Source organism: Pseudophryne corroboree, chromosome 6 (assembly GCF_028390025.1).
Source record: "Pseudophryne corroboree isolate aPseCor3 chromosome 6, aPseCor3.hap2, whole genome shotgun sequence".
NCBI lineage: Eukaryota > Metazoa > Chordata > Amphibia > Anura > Myobatrachidae > Pseudophryne > Pseudophryne corroboree.
In genome coordinates this window covers 552,382,637-552,402,856 of record NC_086449.1, presented here as the reverse complement: position 1 = coordinate 552,402,856, position 20,220 = coordinate 552,382,637, and the positions used below count along the sequence as shown (strand labels likewise).

The following is a 20,220-nucleotide window of genomic DNA, read 5'->3' as shown; positions in this document are numbered from 1 at the left end:
CCATAGGGTAGCGAGCAGTTTTGTGTGAATCTGGCATTCGTCCATCTGGGCAAAGGGTGTTAGATAGGGTGTCGTTGCCAGCATTTAAACACCACTGCAATTTTCACCCATTGCTGGCAATTGAATTTGGACTGTGGTCTCAGTCTTTACTTCGAAGTGTCTAAGTGTCAAGTTGGTCTTGTTTATGGTGTGTTCCACTGGAGTTCTCAGGCACCACTATCATTAACACAGATGGAAGTTTACTTTTCCTACAGTAGGAAGGATCACTTTGCAGATGTGCAGGTTTATCACTATCACACTTGCAAGTAACCTCTGAGACCACTGGGTTCTGACAAAATGAATCCTATTATGTGTGCATGTGTGTATTCACGTGGTACGTAACATAGTCTGTGAAATCCATTGGGACATGGATATGAATGATTAGCTGTTCTCTGGAACAGCAGGGGAATATGTAAGTGTTATATAAATAACTGTTAATACATAAATGATAAAACTATTTATACAGTATTGGAAGGAAATTCTTAATTTATCAAATGCAAGTGACAACTAGGTTCAGTGGTGCGGAATTAATCTGAGGAGGAAGCACCATGACTATTAGCATCTTATTATATAACATACTGTTGATAGAGATAGGAAGACAGATAATAATAAAGATTAATGTGCAGATGATGAGAGAGCTTTATATGACAGTATATGTATTCTTATCAAGATGATCATTCACTTACTCACTTATATTACATAAATTGTACAGGCCCTAGATAGATTCTGTGATGCCTCTCCTCCCGAGTCCTGCTATGTCACAAAAGTTTCTCTTCCAGTTTGCACACAAGTTTCCTTCAAAGGCACAGGAAGATTGTGTGTCATGTGATGTGCTGTGACCAGGTTGCTTCGCCCCATCCATTACACCAGCCATTGCCTACACAACATCTTGCGCTAACCCATTATACAAACATATGCACAATATATCATACATTTAAGCCTCCTTTCAAATACTAGCTACTGTGGAACAAAAAAAACAGAAATAGGTAAATTATTTAACTACACTGATAATTGCATTTCCTTTATAGGTCAAAGGTGAAGACTTTAATAAGCAGTTTGTGAGGTGGACTAATGAAAGTAAAAACTTTGAGGTCACAGGCCTGAAGCCATTCACCAACTACTCCATAATAGTCTCAGCATTCACTGGAGATTCAGTCACAGAGGGAAAGTCAAGCAATGTTGTGATCACTGCTACTCTAGAGGCAGGTATGTGTTGTGAACCTTTTTCTGCCTTTCATTAGATAGGGATCACCACAACCTTTGTAAGTCCATTGAGTGTTCTAATTATTCTTTATCCTATAAACTACATAGAAAGATTTCCTGCCATTATCGTACTTAAGCGCTTCACATCCCTCCAGACAAAATACGTCCTAGTCCGCTGGCTAGCGTATTATTCTTCCGAAACATATATTTAAGATTGTAATTTCTATCTCTCATCACCTGTCCATCTCATGTCTGTCTAGAATTTACTAGAATACATACTGTAAGTTGTGTGGATATTTATTATAGAAACAGTGTATTATATCCTTTAGTATGTTCTGGCATCATCAAATGCTAGCCAAAAAAACAACTACTCATGTATTAAAAGGAATATTACGCTACCTACTATAAGAGATAACAAGATGAGAAGTTACTTTGGAATTGTAGGACCACAGCATAAATGTCCTTTATTTCACGTTAGTAGGTGCATTATGCCAGAATTATTTTCACAGTTTGCAAAACTTGACAATATGTCTTTGAAAGTGAATTCATTTGATTTGACTATAAAATTATTGAAATAATGAAATAATAGCACTAATATTTTGTTTTAGTGCCAAATGAGCCACCTAAAAACATAACGATTCAGAAGATTCCAAATGAGGTGACCAAAGTGCAGATGACCTTCATCCCTCCAGCTGAGCCCAATGGAAATATCCAAGTGTTCCAAGCGCTCGTTTACAAAGAAGATGATCCCACAAAGTCTCAAATCCGCAATCTAAGTATTATTAGAAAAAACAATGAATCTATAACAGCAATTATAGAAGGACTTAAAGGTGGATATACATATAACGTCAGCGTAAGTGTGAAATGATCATTTTACATGCATACATGTAATAATGTCCCAAACCTATTTATATGATTTACAGGTAATAAAAATTGAAAGCGTCATCTAATCTTTGGTCATGATTCAATTCATAGTACATATCTTTATGTATAAATACAGACAGGGGTGAATTTGTTATATATTTTGGGACTGAATCTGAAATATGGGTAACTCTGCTGTAGCTAACGTACTGCTTATAGATTCTCAGTATTTACTGTCAAGAGAATCTTGCTCAGTTATATGTTACTGTATTCAGCACTTTTCTCTGATTATTCTGTTTTTATTTGACATAATATCCATATGAAACTAATTAAAAAATTGCTGCTAATATAGATCACTTGTACATCCAAGTCACTGATTCAGATATGTGAATGGATTAAACTAGAATTATACTGAAGTCCTGTTAAAAGAGAAGGGAAGCACACTGCTAAATTCCATATGAATGGAATAATCTGCCATTCTAGTTTTCAATTAACCCCGGTAATCACTGCCATGTCATTTGGGAGACTTAATAATTTCAAAGTGGAGGGCTCACATTGACAAAGTTGGATGTCTTGTTTCAGTCCTTAGGTTGAGTTAGAAGGTGTCATGGGGGCCTATAAGTGAGGACTCTGATTTATTTACCAGTTATTTATATAGAGCACACACTGTATTCCGCAGCGCTTTACAGAGAATATTTGGCCATTCACATCAGTAAACTGCCACAGTGCAGTTTAGAATCTAAATTCCCTATCACACGTGCTTGCAGACACATCCACGCTAGGGTTAATTTTTGTTGGGATTTAATTAACCTACAAGTATATTTTGGGATTGTGGGAGGAAACCGGAGCACCAGGAGGAAACCCACGCAAGTATGGGGAGAATATACAAACTCCACACATAGGCCCGGCGCTACCCGCTCAGCAAAGGGATGCAGAGCAGGTAGGCGCCAGGCTGGAGAGGCACTCTCCCTGCTCTACATCCCTGTGCTGAGCTGCTGTCCCCCCTGCTGCTGCCAGCTGCTGCGCCTGTCAGACTCTATGAAAGGAAGCAGCGCCGGCAGCACAAAGCCTCCTCTCCCCTGTAACAGTGCAGCAGTGTGCGTGTGGACATTAAAGGGGGTGGGGCTACACAGAAATAAGGGGGCGGGGCTACACTGGACCAGGATGCAGCAAGAGGATTAGCTGCTGGAGCTTCGGCCAGCCACACTTCCTTAGGTAAGTGTCTGGAAAGAGAGTGAGTGAAAGTGTGTGTGTGCATACAGTATGTGTGTATATATATGTGTTTGTGTGACTGTGTATGTGTGTAATGTATGTAAAGTATGTATGTGTATGTAAATGTGTATGTGATGTGTGTGTATTAGTGGCACTGCTATGGTGGGTGTTACATTTGTAAGCATCACTATTACAGGGGGCGTTACATGTGTAAGCGTCACTACTACAGGGGGGCGTTATGTGTGTAAGCATCACTGGTATAGGGGGCATTATGTGTGTAATAATTACTACTACAGGTGGTATTACGTGTGTAAGCGTCGCTACTACAAGGGTCGTTACGTATGTAAGCGTCACTACTACAGGGGGCGTTACGTGTGTAAGAGTCACTAGTACAGGGGGCGTTACATGTGTAAGCGTCACTATGACAGGGGGCGTTATGTGTGTAAGCAGCACTGGTACAGGGGGAGTTACACGTGTAAGCATCACTGGTACAGGGGGTGTTATGTGTGTAAGCGTCACTACTACAGGGGGCATTACGTGTAAAAGTGTCACTGTTAGAGGGGGCGTTATGTGTGTAAGCAACACTACTACAGGAGGCGTTACATGTGTAAGCGCCACTACTACAGGGGGTGTTACGTGTGTAAGCGTCACTACTACAGAGGGCGTTACATGTGTAAACATCACTGGTACAAGGGGGCATTATGTACGCTGTCCCTTTGTAAAGTAGGAGGGCGCAAATTTATAGTTTGCAGGGGGGCGCCGAACACCCTAGCACCAGCCCTGTCCACACAGTTAGGGCCATGGAGGGAATTAAACCCAGGACCTCAATGCTGTGAGGCAGTAATGCTAACCATTGCACCATGCGTTTTTCCAACATCTGATGCACTGGGATCGGTATGAAATACCTCCAATCAAAATCCCGACGTTCAAAATCCCGACACCAATTGACCGATGGTCAAAATCCAGACAAGGTCAAAATACCGACATTTAAAATACCGACAAGGTCAAAATACCGACATGCGTTTTTTGTTGGGTTTTTTGTGTGTATGTCGACATAAGTCAACATGGACACCATATAAAGTGTACCGCGTCCCCTCGCATGGCTCGCTGCGCTCGCCATGCTTTGGGCACGGTGCCTCGCTGCGCTCGGCACACTATTATATTCCCCCTCCAGGTCCACTCGGATGGTAAAGTATGAACAAGTCGGTTTCAATGAAAAAAAATCATGAAAAACTCATGTCGGTATTTTGACCTGTCGGCATTTTACAGGTCGGTATTTTGACCTTGTCGGTATTTTAAATGTCGGTATTTTGTCCATGTCGGGATTTTGACCTTGTCGGGATTTTGACCATCGGTCAATTGGTGTCGGGATTTTGAACGTCGGAATTTTGATTGGAGGTAAACTGACTGCATCCCGATGCACCAGCTAATTGCAATCTGCATTAGTTCAGGATCCTCTGTTGCTGGTGACAGTTTTTAGCCTCAGTGACATGCTAGTAAAATAATAATTACATAACTGTTTATGTATATACCTTTTCATAGGCTATAAAATGATTACATAACTTGTATTGTTTTTATTTGGACTGATTAATGTTCTAAATGTCTATATTTTATGTAAACATTGTAGATATATGCAGTAAATGGTGCTGGAGCTGGACCAAAAATTCTGATGAGAATTACCACTGATGTGAAAGGTAGTATTAAAGATTGTAGATACAATGCAGTTTTTCCAGATGCATATGGCTTTTAAATGAAAAACATAAAACAAAATGTACATTTAAAATACTGTAGATACAATCCAGAAAGAAACACTTCAGCGTAAATAATATTTAAAAAATTTTGTTGAAACACTACAATTTGAATAAATTAGTGATACATAAGTAATTAAGGTGTACCGTTAAAACAATCACTCCCACAAGCTGCATATGCAGTGCATGCCAGATGTTAGTGCAGGTTTACGTACAGCTTCCACTAATACCAAAACATTGAATTATCTCTATAGACCTTCAGAATTTACCTATCTACAGCTGCATTATGGCCCTCATTCCGAGTCGTTCGCTCGGTAATTTTATTCGCATCGCAGCGTTTTTCTGCTTAGTACGCATGCGCAATGTTCGCACTGCGACTGCGCCAAGTAATTTTGCTCTGAAGATAGTATTTTTACTCACGGCTTTTTCTTCGCTCCGGCGATCGTAGTATGATTGACAGGAAATGGATGTTACTGGGCGGAAACACGGCGTTTTATGGGCGTGTGGATAAAAACGCTACCGTTTCCGGAAAAAACGCGGGAGTGGCTGGAGAAACGGAGGAGTGTCTGGGCGAACGCTGGGTGTGTTTGTGACGTCAAACCAGGAACGACAAGCACTGAACTGATCGCAGATGCCGAGTAAGTCTGAAGCTACTCTGAAACTGCTAAGTAGTTTGTAATCGCAATATTGCGAATACATCGTTCGCAATTTTAAGAAGCTAAGATTCACTCCCAGTAGGCGGCAGCTTAGCGTGTGTAACTCTGCTAAAATCGCCTTGTGAGCGAACAACTCGGAATGAGGGCCTATATACATGGCCTGAAGTAGCACCTGTCTTCACATAGCTATGTTTCTTGGCAATGTACACCTTTTCCCGGCTGCAGACACTGAAATGAAAACAGATAAGTATTAGCCAAGTAAGCACCTCATTGGTTAGATTTTAGCATAGTCATTCTGTCAAACTAGTAACTTTTAATACAATGACTGCAAATCGCACAATGAGACATTAATGAAAATTGTGTTATTTTATTTTTTGGCATTTATGAAGTTTAGTTTTGTAAAGTCAGCAACACTTTGGGATTACCCATTCTCTCACTTTTCTTCACCTCTTCCAGATGAGAGACCTGCCTCCACACTTACCAGACCAGGGGGTAAATTTACTAAGATGGGAGTTCTATCTAAGATGGGATGTTGCCCATAGCAACCAATCAGATTCTACTTCTCATTTATCTAGCACCTTCTAGAAGATAATACCTGGAATCTGATTGGTTGCTATGGGCAGCATCCCATATTAAATAGAACTCCCATCTTAGTAAATTTACCCCCAGATGTGTAACTCCAATCCACTGCCATTCTCTTCTGTTATACTGAGCTCTGTCACCACTACTGGCCAGGCTCTTTCTACTGTCTACTGATGCTCCTGCCAAGCCCCCTCTTTATTGTCCCTAACCCCTGCAGCTCGTCATCCTTCCCGCTATCCAGTGTTCCTTCTTTTCCTGACACACATCACACTATTTGATATTTAGAGCATTCATTTGAAAATCTTACATATGGTGTGTTTGAAGGTTCTTATTATATTGGACAAAAGTTCCTAGAAATGTGATTTCCCACCAAAGTGCAAATGAAATGTGCAAATTGTACCCCATTATAAGAATAGGATGAGATCTTATCTAGATGTTGCTACCTTGACCTTTAAACCCATGTACTGTCTCATAAGAATGAGCTCAATTGTGTGACAATACAAAACAGCAACTGCAATCTGGTATCGCACTTATACGTTGTTGTAAATTACCCTTTGTGTTGAATGTGCATAAATGAAGGAAATAATTAGCCCAATCAGAAAGGCATCTATGCAATTCTGAAGATAACTTGAATATTGAGTAGTCTGAAAAATCATCTTGTTATAGTTATATGTGTAATATATTCCCTACAGTAACCAAACAACATAAGCAAAATTTACTGGAGTAATCATGTGAATAAGGTGTCTATTCATGAAGCAGTGAATGCAGAAAAGGACCAGTGGAGAAGTTGCCCATGGCAGCCAATCGGCTTTGAAGGAAGCCTTTATTAAGTACATTTTACAAAATGTAAGGTGGATGCTGATTGGTTGCCATGGGCAACTTCTCCACTGGTCTGTTTCTCCACTGTTGTCAGTGCTTCATGAATAGACCCCTTAATTCTTTATTTTATATATATATATATATATATATATATATATATATAGAAATCCAGAAAAAACAGCGGCACTCGAGGATTTTAGTGAAGCAAACAAAGTTGTATTCAAAGAAAGTTACAAAAAGCCGACGTTTCGGGGCTTACATGCCCCTTTGTCAAGGTGTACACCTTGACAAAGGGGCATGTAAGCCCCGAAACGTCGGCTTTTTGTAACTTTCTTTGAATACAACTTTGTTTGCTTCACTAAAATCCTCGAGTGCCGCTGTTTTTTCTGGATTTCTACGTAGTTACTACAGAAGGCACCGGGGTACCCTCACGCCAGACAGGAGAGTGCCAGTCCCATTTGGGATATTTATATATATATATATATATATATATATATATATATATGAAGGTGATATGGGTGGCACTCATGCAGACTATCTACTTGGGACACAGTATCTCCAACTGGGAAGGCACCTCAGCTGTTGCTAATATTCAGAGTGGAGTGCCGGGCCATTTCTGTTTGTTCTATATATATATCATTGCCTCATATTATGTTTTTGTATTTATTTAGAACCACCACGTCCTATATTGAAACCTGAGCCCATTTACGACTCTACCGGTAGTGTCATGGCTACCTCAACCACTATTACCATTAAAATGCCGATATGCTACTTCAGTGACGTCAACGGACCAATTAAAAAAGTTCAGATTCTTGTTTCAGAAATGGGAGGTAAGGAGTATCTTGCACTGTATTTTCTTCAAATACATTTCATGCAGACAGAACCCTGACATTTACAGTATTCTGCCATAAAACCATGAGTTTTGTGGTTGCAGGTTTTATCCTTTCCAGAGTGTAGGCAGATGCTTGATATTTGGAACTCACATGCTCCAGATGTTGCCAGCTGCTAGCTAACAATGACAGATCTAAACACATTAGAAATGCATTAGTGTGACCATTAAAATATACAGAGTGCCAAAATTAAAATGCTTTGTTAAATTTAATAAATACCAATCGTCTAAAAGGTATACAGATGAATACATATTGGTGGTCATTTATTAACCAGTTTTTAAAAAAAATTGGAAGATCAGTGCAGATTTTGTTTTCACAAATGCACTTATTTTCCTACACAAGGGCATGCCACCATACTGGCTTGTGAAGTGCATCTGTGCACAGTGTTGCACTGGGGTATGAAAGGACCACCGTGGGAATGCAGTGGAACAGGCCCATGTTGAAGGGGTGTGGGCAGTGACCACAGACACTTGGGGCAGTGACCACAGACACTTGGCTAACCATTGAATTAATTTTGGTTTAGCTTCTTTAGACGGAAACTAAGCACCCACGTTTATTAGTGGTTCGGCTCCACCAGTAACAATGTATCTTTCGAGTGCACAGCCTGGAGCATGACTTCTACAGGGGGTGGTGGGGCCCAGGGCCGAAACTAGGATATTTGTCACCCGGGGCAAGGTAGTCATTTGACACCCCCCCCCCCCCCCCCCCCCCCCCGCAAAAAATAAAATAAAAATATTTTACAATAAATAAATAAAAATAATAAAATAAAATAGAAAAAATAAAAAATAAATGAATAAAAATATTATATATATATATCTCTCTCTTTCAGAACTTTTTTACCTGAGAAACTGCCTTTTCTAACATAAATTTCATATCCAGGAAAAAGTGTCCCCATTTTACACAGTACGACAGGCAAGTGTCCCCATTCCCCATTTTACACATTGCGGCAGACAGGTGTCCCCATTTTACACATTGCGGCAGGAAAAAGTGTCCCCATTTTACACATTGCGGCAGGAAAAAGTGTCCCCATTTTACACATTGCGGCAGGCACAGGTCCCCATTTTACACAGTACGCTGGCAAGTGTCCCCATTTTACACATAGCGGCAGGCACAGGTCCCCATTTTACACAGTACGCTGGCAAGTGTCCCCATTTTACACATTGCGGCAGGCACAGGTCCCCATTTTACACATTGCGGCAGGCACAGGTCCCCATTTTACACAGTACGCTGGCAAGTGTCCCCATTTTACACATAGCGGCAGGCACAGGTCCCCATTTTACACAGTACGCTGGCAAGTGTCCCCATTTTACACATTGCGGCAGGCACAGGTCCCCATTTTACACAGTACGCTGGCAAGTGTCCCCATTTTACACATAGCGGCAGGCACAGGTCCCCATTTTACACAGTACGCTGGCAAGTGTCCCCATTTTACACATTGCGGCAGGCACAGGTCCCCATTTTACACATTGCGGCAGGCACAGGTCCCCATTTTACACAGTACGCTGGCAAGTGTCCCCATTTTACACAGTACGCTGGCAAGTGTCCCCATTTTACACATTGCGGCAGGCACAGGTCCCCATTTTACACAGTACGCTGGCAAGTGTCCCCATTTTACACATAGCGGCAGGCACAGGTCCCCATTTTAAACAGTACGCTGGCAAGTGTCCCTATTTTACACATTGCGGCAGGCACAGGTCCCCATTTTACACAGTACGCTGGCAAGTGTCCCCATTTTACACATTGCGGCAGGCACAGGTCCCCATTTTACACAGTACGCTGGCAAGTGTCCCCATTTTACACATAGCGGCAGGCACAGGTCCCCATTTTACACAGTACGCTGGCAAGTGTCCCCATTTTACACATTGCGGCAGGCACAGGTCCCCATTTTACACAGTACGCTGGCAAGTGTCCCCATTTTACACATAGCGGCAGGCACAGGTCCCCATTTTACACAGTACGCTGGCAAGTGTCCCCATTTTACACATAGCGGCAGGCACAGGTCCCCATTTTACACATAGCGGCAGGCACAGGTCCCCATTTTACACATAGCGGCAGGCACAGGTCCCCATTTTACACATAGCGGCAGGCACAGGTCCCCATTTTACACATTGCGGCAGGTGGTGGAGAGAGAGAGAGAGGAAGGGAGAGGGGCTGACTTACATTTGAAGCGGTTCTCGCCGCTCTTCAGCCGCCTCTCCCTCCTCGTCTGCGCGGCTCCGGGCTCCCCCTTCTCCCTCCTCCGGCGGGGTTTCGTGAAATTACGCGTTTGCGCCGTGACGTCACGACGCAATCGCGTCATTCCGCGAAACCCCGCCCCCCGAGCTGGGCACTCGGGAGAAGGGGGTTTTTAAAAGTAAGTGCCGCGGCGGGTGTTAGGGGGTCTCGGCGCCCCCTCCAATCTGGCGCCCAGGTCGCCTGCCCCCCTAGCCCCCCCCTAGTTTCGGCCCTGGTGGGGCCCACCAGGGATTTCCCCAGTACCTCTGTGCACCAGTTCGACCCTTTCTCTGCAGTTTGCTGGACTGCAGGCCATCACAGAAATGCACTTACAAAATGTAAAACCTCATCCTGCCTTCTGTAACTTTTGGATTCTCCTAATTAATCACATATTTTTAATGTTATCCTAAAATACTGTACATGGAGCAACCTTTATAGCTTTAAAAGTAGAAATAATGAGAATAAATGGACTTTGGCACTGTATTTGAATGGCATGATATACTGTATGTGTGCATATAAAGGCACTTACCCATATGTAATGTACAGTGTGGGACTGGGGCATGAAGGGCCCACCAGGGGAATACAGTGGTAGCGGCCCATGCTTACAGGCTTGGCTAACCATTATTATTAGTGCATGGTCTAGGCCCCTTTATAAATATACATAGTAAATACTGCTAGTCCATGCATTATACTGTATCACATTAATAACAGCAATGCACTGTAGAAAATAAACCATAGTCCTGTGCAGTATAATATAACATATGTATAATGTAGAATTCAAGTGCAAAGTGTGGAACCTGATCCCTAGAGGAGGAGGTTGGACCCCTGGTTGGGGGGCCCACCAGGCGGTTCCCTTGTACCCCTGTCGGCCAGTCTGAGCCTGGTAATATGCCTAGGATTCATATTAAATGAGTGTATGTGCAAAGATCAAATTATTTTGTGCATACAAAACTATACTGTGGAAACCCACTAAACTTTGTTCTGCACCCTAAATATACATTCTCCACCGCTTGATGTTTGTTGGATGCTTTCATCACAGGCTCACAGCCTAGGTGTCATACTTGACTCAGAACTGTCCTTTGCTCCCCACATTCAATCTGTCTCAAAATCATGTTACATGCATCTGAGAAACATATCCAAAATACGATCATACCTTACACAAGACACTGCTAAAACCTTAATCCATGCTCTCATTATCTCCTGCATTGATTATTGCAATAGTCTTCTTCTGGTCTTACTAAGAAGAGACTTTCTCCATTTCAATCCATTCTGAATGCAGCTGCGAGGCTAATATTCCTCGCTAGACGTTCATCGTCTGCAGACCCACTTTGTCAGTCCCTCCCTTGGCTACCTGTATTCTACCGTATTCAATATAAAATACTGTTACTTACACACAAGGCTGTTAACCATACTACACCAACATACATCTCTTCACCTATCTCAAAATATCTCCCAACCCAGCCCCTTCATTCTTCACAAGATCTACTTCTCTCTTCTACACTCATTACTTGCTCCCATGCATGATTAAATGACTTTCTTCGGGCTGCACCCACTCTGTGGAATGCCCTACCACGTACAATAAGACTCTCCTCTAGTCTTCAAACCTTCAAGCGTTCCCTGAAAACTCACTTATTCAGACAAGCTGATCAAAATCCAGAACCGCTCACATTACCTTCATGTCCAATTATATCCCCACAGTACACTTATCCTCACATATTTTCTTTATTCAGTCTCCTTTCCTCCTGACCCTGGTTCATCGCTGCTGTGATGTGATATCATGCAGCCCACCATGAACCTTTACAATCTGGTGGACAACTATGCAATAGATAGCACCTATCCTTGTGTGTCAATGCCTATTTCCTCATAGATTGTAAGATTGTGAGCAGGGCTCTCCTACCTCTATGACTGTTTGTTTTTACTGAGTTTTGTCTTCTAATTGTGTCTAGTTGTGAAGCGCAATGGAATTTGCTGCGCTATATAAGAAACTGATAATAAATAAATAATAATACCTGTGTGTCTTGTTTATTTTTTTTATATTTAATTTTTAAATAAAGCAGCCCATTAACTGTTTTAGAAGCCCCTCCTGCGCCCCCACAGCAGCCCCGGATGTGGCAAGTTGAGTTCGGTACAGTACTAAGCACGACTGTGCAGTAAAATTTTTGTTTTTGAGCCCCTGCCCTAGTGGAGCTTACCACTCTACAGTCGAAAATCATTTCATACTATAAGTAGGACTGTGGGGGGAAGCAATGCAAACCTCTGTGCCCAAAACATGCCTCAGCCTGGCAAGCCAGACATCTTCCTGGCTGTAAGCCACCATGAGACTCCATACTGGGCCTTATTCAGTAACTGTGCCTCACAGGAGCTCCTGGCCCATCAAGTGCTGCAGTGCAATGGAAAGCTGATGCAATGCAAGATCACTGAAACTGTTCTTCTAACACCGCAAGGTCTTGCGATAACTCTACGCAGCCTTTAGGAATGAACCCTGTACAATAAATGCGCATCTGCTAAATAAATAATCCCAAAATGTGATACATCAATAATAAATCAAAATTAAGGTTGAATAATTGGAGCCATTAATTTGAGTGAGTCCCTAACATGAAATAATTGAGAAGAACTTCTCTCTAATGTTCCGGCAAAAAATATCACTTTTACCTCTCCGGCAGTTGGGCTGGATTATGATTCAGTCTCTTCTGAGTCACACTGACTTTGGTCACAAATGTGGTCTCTCCCCACTTTATTTAAAAACACTTTGTCAAAATAGCAATTTCCATTTCCACCTTTGCGGCTATGTTTTTACAAATCTGTTTGTGATGTTGATGCTTGTTTCATATCTGCTCTAGGCTTTAATTTAAACCTAGGATCAAGTACAGCAGCACCCCTGCAATTATACGGCAGCACCCCATGACTTATTCAGCATAGGCAGCAGCCCTGGAGAATTACACAGCACAGCAGACAGGCAAAAGCATCCCTGGACTTAAATGGCAGTGGGGCAGCACCCCTTGATGGATAGGGCAGAGAGGAGGCACCCCATGTAGAGCAGCACCCCTGGAATGACGTGACAAAGAAAAGACGTGCAAGATGGAATTCTTTTCCTTTTTGCATATTATCATTATGGCAACCTGATATTGGTTTGAGAGAAAGATAGACCAGGATTGCAAATATAGAACACCATCTAAACAACAGCGCAGGATAAGTCATACCTATATTTTGTTTATTGCACATTGTGGTGGAGGTTGGCGGAATCTTCCTTTTCTTGGTATTCGACAAATTTGGCTGCAGATTGTTTATTTAGTGCACTTGGGTCCAGTTTCACTTTTTGTCTTGTTCTAAGACAAGGCCAGCGTACATTTATTTTCACTGCACCCCTGTATTTTACAGCATACAGGGCCAATGTACTTTTATTTTAACAGCAGCGCCCCTGTATTTTTACAGCATACAGGACCAGTGTACTTTTATTTTAAAAGCAGCACCCCTGTATTTTTATAGCATACAGGACCAGTGTACTTTAATTTTAACAGCAGCACCCCTGTATTTTTGCAGCATACAGGACCAGTGTACTTTTATTTTAACAACAGCACCCCAGAATTTTTTTACAACATACAAGACAGGGCCAGTGTACACTTATTTTCACTGCTCCCCAGATTTTTTACAGCATACAAGACAGGGCCAGTGTACATTATTTTCACTGCTCCCCAGATTTTGTACAGCATAAAAGATAGGGCCAGTGTATATTTATTTTCACTGCACCCCTGAATCTTTAAAGCAAACAAGACAGGGCCAGTGTACATTTATTTTCACTGCACCCCTGAATCTTTAACGCAAACAAGACAGGGCCAGTGTACATTTATTTTCACTGCTCCCCAGATTTTTCACAGCATACAAAACAGGGCCAGTGTACATTATTTTCACTGCTCCCCAGATTTTGTACAGCATACAAGACAGGGCCAGTGTACATTTATTTTCACTGCACCCCTGAATTTTTAAAGCAAACAAGACAGGGCCAGTGTACATTTATTTTACTGCACTCCAGAATTTTTACAGCATACAAGACAGGCCCAGTGTACATTTATTTTACTGCACCCCAGAATTTTTACAGCATACAAGACAGGGCCAGAGTACATTTATTTTACTGAACCCCAGAATTTTTACAGCATACAAGACAGGGCCAGTGTACATTTATTTTACTTCACCCCTGAATTTTTACAGCATACAAGACAGGGCCAGTGTACATTTATTTTACTGCACCCCTGAATTTTTACAGCATACAAGACAGGGCCAGTGTACATTATTTTCACTGCACCCAAGATTTTGTACATTATACAAGACAGGGCCAGTGTACATTTATTTTCACTGCTCCCCAGATTTTTTACAGCATACAAGACAGGGCCAGTGTACATTTATTTTTACTGCTCTCCAGGTCTGTCTCCCTCACTCTCCAAGTCCGGAGTGAAAATGGCGGTGACGCCCGGCTCCTTATATGGAATTCAAAACCTTTGAGAATCCGACAGCGGTAAGATGACGTTTTGCCTCGTTCTGGTTTCCGAGTCTGGCGGGAAGTCCCGAGCCGGACTCGAATTCTGTCTCGGAACGGGATGTTCGGGGGGGTTTCGGTTCTCTGAGAGCCGAACCCACTCATCTCTAGTGATAGCGCACTTACACAACTGCTGACAGATGTTAGGTTTGATGTGTTGCACATCAAACCTAGTGATATCGCTAGTAACCATGTTTATGCTAATGAAGGACAGAACATGTTCGTTCTGTCTTTCATTATACTCATTTCAGTGTGTACACTCAATCTGGGCCCAAGGGCATTCGTTCCGATATCGGAACAGATGCCTGTCGTTCCAGTGTGTACCATGCTTAAGCATGAAATTATAGATGAGGGAAATTCCTACATAATTTGATGTAAAATTAGTTCTGTGGTGGAAAAGACCCACATCACCTTATTTGTAAATACAATGCCTTGCTAAAGTATTCACCCCCCTTTGCATTTTTCATGTTTTGTTGCCTCACAACCTGGAATTAAAATGGATTATTTGAAGGTTTGCAACATTTCATTCACAGAACATACCTACAACTTTGAAGATTGTTTTTTATTATTGTTAAGCAAACAACAAATTGGACAAAATAACAAAAAACATCAACGTGCATAACTATTCACCCTCCCTAAAGTCAGTACTTTGTAGAGGCACCTTTTGCGAAAATTACAGCTGCAAGTCGCTTTGGATAAGTCTCTGTGAGCTTGCCACATCTTGCCACTGGGATTTTTGCCCATTCCTCAAGGCAAAGCTGCTCCAGCTCCTTCATGTTGGATGGTTTCCGCTTGTGAACAGGAATATTCAAGACTGACCACAGATTCTCAATTGGATTGAGATCTTGGCTTTGACTAGACCATTCCAACACATTTAAATGTTTCCCCTTAAACCACTTGAGTGTTGCTTTAGCAGTATGCTTTGGGTCATTGTCCTGCTGGAAGGTGAACCTCCATCCCAGTCTCAAATCACAGGCAGACTGAAACAGGTTTTACTCAAGAATATCCCTGTATTTAGAACCATACATCTTTCACTCGACTCGAAACAATTTCCCAGTCCCTGCTGCTGAAAAACATCCCCACAGCATGATGCTGCCACCATCATGTTTTACTGTGGGGATGGTGTTCTTGGGGTGATGGGATGTGTTGGGTTTGCGCCAGACATAGCGTTTTCCTTGGTGGCCGAAAAGTAAAATTTTAGTCTCATCTGACCAGACCACCTTCCTCCATACATTTGGGGAGTCGTCCACATACCTTTTGGCAAACTCAAAACGTGCCTTCTTATTTTTAACACTAAGTAATGGCTTTTTTCTGGCTACTCTTCCATAAATCCTAGCTCTATGGAGTGTATGGCTTATTGTGGTTACATGCGCAGATACACCAGTCTCTGCTGTGGAACTCTGCAGCTCCTTCCAGGTTACCTTTGGTCTCTGTGCTGCCGCTGTGATTAATGCCCTCCTTGCCCAGTCTGTGAGTTTTTGTGGCTGGCCCTCTCTTGGCAGGTTTGTTGTGGTACCATGTTATTTCCATTTGAAGATGATGGATTTGATGGTGCTCCGGGGGATCATCAAAGATTTGGATATTTTTTTTATAATCCAACCATGACTTGTACTTCTCAACAACTTTGTCTCTGACTTGTTTGGAGAGCTTCTTGGTCTTCATGGTGTGATGCTTCTTGCTTAGTGGTGTTGCAGCATCTGGGGCCTTTCAGAAAGGGTTTGTTTATACTGACAGATCATGTGACACTTAGATTGCACACAAGAGGTCTTCATTTCACTAATTATGTGACTTCTGAAGGTAATTAGTTGCATCAGAACTTTTGAGGGGCTTCATAGCAAAGGGAGTGAATACATATGCACATGCCAATTTTCAAATTTTTTTTATAAAAATTATTTTTTATATACATTTTTCTCATTTCATTTCACCAACTTAGACTATTTTGTGCATATTAATCACATAAAATTCAGGGTAAAAAAAAAAAAATTTACAGGTTGTAATGTAACAAAATAGGTAAAAAGCCAAGGGGGGTGAATACTTTAGCAAGGAACTGTATGTATTTTACTGAATTTATTGTCTAAAAAGAGCTGGTACAGTGATGATCAACTCTGCTATGTGGTACCATTGGCCAAATTCTGTAGGCAAAACAGGCAAAATTTTACACCAAATGCAGCACTTTTGGAGCTGGTCAAATTCTAACATTAATATCCGTTATTGTTCTTATCATATTTATAATTTGTTTTTTTAATTATCAAAAAATACCATTAGTATGTTCTTTCCTTCTAAATAAAATCCAAAATGGCCAGAAAGGTTTTTGATTTATGAAATTAAAATCTAAAGTAAATAAAAACATTTTCATAAACATCACATGGAAATACTTTGTGGTACTTGATTCCGCATAATCCATACGTTTTCATAATGAAATCAGCACTTAATAATTATAATACATTTGTTTCCTACTTTTTTTCAGTCACACAATGCTTAGGAACAATATGTTAGCCCAATAAGGCATTACAATTTGAAAATTAGGAAATATGTTGCACCTAATGGTGTGGGGGACATCTGGGCATAGAAATCACCCCATCTATGGAAACACATTGTTTTCTGTAGTGTTGGGTGTCATTAACTGTAGATCACGTGATCATCAAAAAATAACTCCTAAGAGGACATATAGATTGAAAGAGGGGTTACCTCTCTTTCAAATAAGGGCGCCCTTCACTTGTTCATGTGCAGAATGAGGGAAGTTAAGCACTCATAGGGCGGGATGCACTAAGGGTTGAAATGCGGTCAAAACACAGAAAATTGAGTTTTCACAGCTTTGGCCGCATTCCTGTATGTACAGATGATAGCCACACTCATAGTTGCCACGATACGTACGCATGGACATATGCATTACGGCAAACTGCAGTGCACACCATGCTGCTACTAATCGCAGCATGCGATTGCACCATTATATTCTTGGGCGTGTGCGTACGCATAATTGTGCCATAGATGTGGGCACACTAGTCTCGCCATCCATGCCGTGATGCTTACACATCGATACCGATACATTCTGGGGCTTGGACCCAGTGGATAATGTCATCTCTAGATTGTGTTTCTCAATAGAAGCCTATGGGCTTCTTTTCTCATTGTCCCTGACAGGGATCCACAGCCCCCTAAGCGGCATGCAGCACTCTATGCATGGCACAAGGACTCCCCGGAACCTAAACCCAGAAGTCCTTTTATAGCAAAAGACAACTTTTATCGGGGGACCTGTTCTTTGCTCTTTTAATCGCATTTCTCTGTGCATACCAGCGTTATTAACACCGTTATTTATGCGATAAGTGGCGGGATGTATTGCATCGCAGGTGCCATGCTTAGTACATCCCGCCCTTTATGCCTTCTCTTATATTTGGAATCTTAAGTGTTTTCCACTGTGCAGGGTGTAATTGTCTGATGATCATACAATAACCAATATGGGGCCAATACTGAAGCCAAGTACAGTATAAAGTGTATTTACTACCTGCACCACAAATGTGTAGAACACACTGTAGTGCCCCTGTTCATATTTTGCCACACAAATCCCCCCCAGTTCCCATTATGCCACATGGCCCCCAAGCTGGTGATGCAACTACAGTATGTGTAAGGGACCCACATTTTGGGGGGCCTCTGTTGTTAATCTAGCACTGCAGCAAAGCATTAAGGGACATCCAAATTGGGCATCTTTCACAGAACTCCTTTGAATAGCATGCTCACTGGTATATACTGTATATTCGCAGAAACAACAAGGCAATGTGCCCCCTACAGTGGACAGGTGAACAGGGACCATTGAGCAGCACAGCAAGAGATATGTAGGACATTGTGCTTATCCAGTCACTGTGCACTGGTGCCTACTCAACAGGGATCGACAAGTAATGCAAAATACAATGCAAAAATCTACATTCTGTCTAGATCACATTAGGAACCTACCAAATTAGGTGTGCTCCAGCTTGATACGCCACACTGCTTGCCGACCATAGAAGTTAGATTTAGGACTGAGCCTCGTAATGCTGCACCTCTCTTGCAGCTATATTCCTAATTGAAACCAAGATGGTTCCTCTAACATACTGTAGCTTGAACTTAATGACAACCTGAGAGTGGGAGTACAGGGCAACAGTAATTGCCTTAGGCATATGTGCTTCCTTAGCCAGATAGAAGAACAAAAGGTGATGACTACACATGATGCACCCAACAACTAGGCAATAAGGGCCAGAATCAAGGCTCTGATGCTACTCTTTTCCCATGATTCTCACTTCTGCCATGCTTATTACTGGCAGTTTTTATCTTTTAGATCATTATTATCAATTATACAGATTACACAGAGAGTGTAGGCGCAGTGACCTCTCCTGTGCTAAGGTGACTGAAATCCTCCAACTGTTAATTTAGAGATTGGATTTGATTTCTATCCGGTTTGACAATTATCTTTTAATTTTCCACCCAAAGTAATCTGTCTGTTTTCAAACCCTGCTGACCTTATGTTAGCTGACACCCTGCTGTATCACCATTGTACTAAAATAATACTGAGCTACTGACTTAGAAAGAGAATAAAATGAAGCAAAATATACCTTGAGCTTTTGGTCAGTGACACTTATGTGATGAATATTATGTAGTGGTGACATAGGGTGTAGAAAGATGATTAAAGCTCTCTTCAGCACCACTCTTTACCAATACATAGAGATTGCATAAACAGCTGCAAAACATGGCCCTTGTTCAGCTGCAAATTAGTGGATTTATAACTTTTCATTTTACTGAAATGTCCAAAGTGCAAGATTATATAGTATCACTGCCTGGTTCTTTATATATCCAAAATAAATTCTACAGATAAAAGGCTAGCATAACACAATCTAAATTACTAGCAAATTCTAGTCTAATTATCAGGCAGACTACCAACATCAGATTTCAGCTGAAATAACATGCTGACCCAATGATGAGCAGATCGCAAACAAAATTGACTAACAAATTACAGGACAAATAACAATTTGAAAGACAGCAGATTACATTTCTCCTTCCCACCACAGAAGCAGAGGTAAATAGATCACGGATGAGGGCACAAGATCCAACCATTCTGAGCAGTGGAAGAACTAGAGTGGTGCAACAATATCTCACGGATAGGGGGTGTGGCCCCATAATAGTACCCCTAATTCAAATTATGCCGCACAGTAGTCTAACCTTATTCACATTCACCGCACAGTAAAGCCCCTTATTCACATTACTCCACTCAGTAGTGTCCCTTATACTCGTTACACCACACATTAGTACTCCGTACACACGTTATGGCACACAGTAGTACTCCTTGCACATGTTACGCCACACAGTAGCGCTCCTTACACACGTTACGCTACACAGTAGTACTCCTTACAAACATTACACCACACAGTAGTACTCCATACACACACACACACATATATATATGCAGTATATATATATATACTTGCAAAACGGTGCAGCAC

General features: G+C 41.7%; 1 protein-coding gene and 1 long non-coding RNA gene across 2 annotated transcripts in view; one reads left to right on the top strand and one right to left on the bottom strand.

The window, feature by feature from the left end:
- PTPRQ (protein tyrosine phosphatase receptor type Q) overlaps nt 1–20,220 on the top strand; it is a 517,581-nt gene that overhangs the window by 387,612 nt on the left and 109,749 nt on the right. The window contains exons 32-35 of the mRNA XM_063927718.1: nt 1,068–1,245; nt 1,851–2,095; nt 4,943–5,009; nt 7,792–7,950. Coding sequence (XP_063783788.1) covers nt 1,068–1,245; nt 1,851–2,095; nt 4,943–5,009; nt 7,792–7,950 — 649 coding nt within the window. The remainder of the gene's footprint in view (nt 1–1,067; nt 1,246–1,850; nt 2,096–4,942; nt 5,010–7,791; nt 7,951–20,220) is intronic.
- The window catches only part of LOC134932884 (uncharacterized), a 29,718-nt gene continuing 10,736 nt past the window's right edge, over nt 1,239–20,220 (bottom strand). Inside the window, exons 3-4 of the long non-coding RNA XR_010179521.1 lie at nt 5,892–5,947; nt 1,239–2,014 (exon numbers count right to left, since the gene is read on the bottom strand). This is a non-coding gene — a long non-coding RNA (uncharacterized LOC134932884). The remainder of the gene's footprint in view (nt 2,015–5,891; nt 5,948–20,220) is intronic.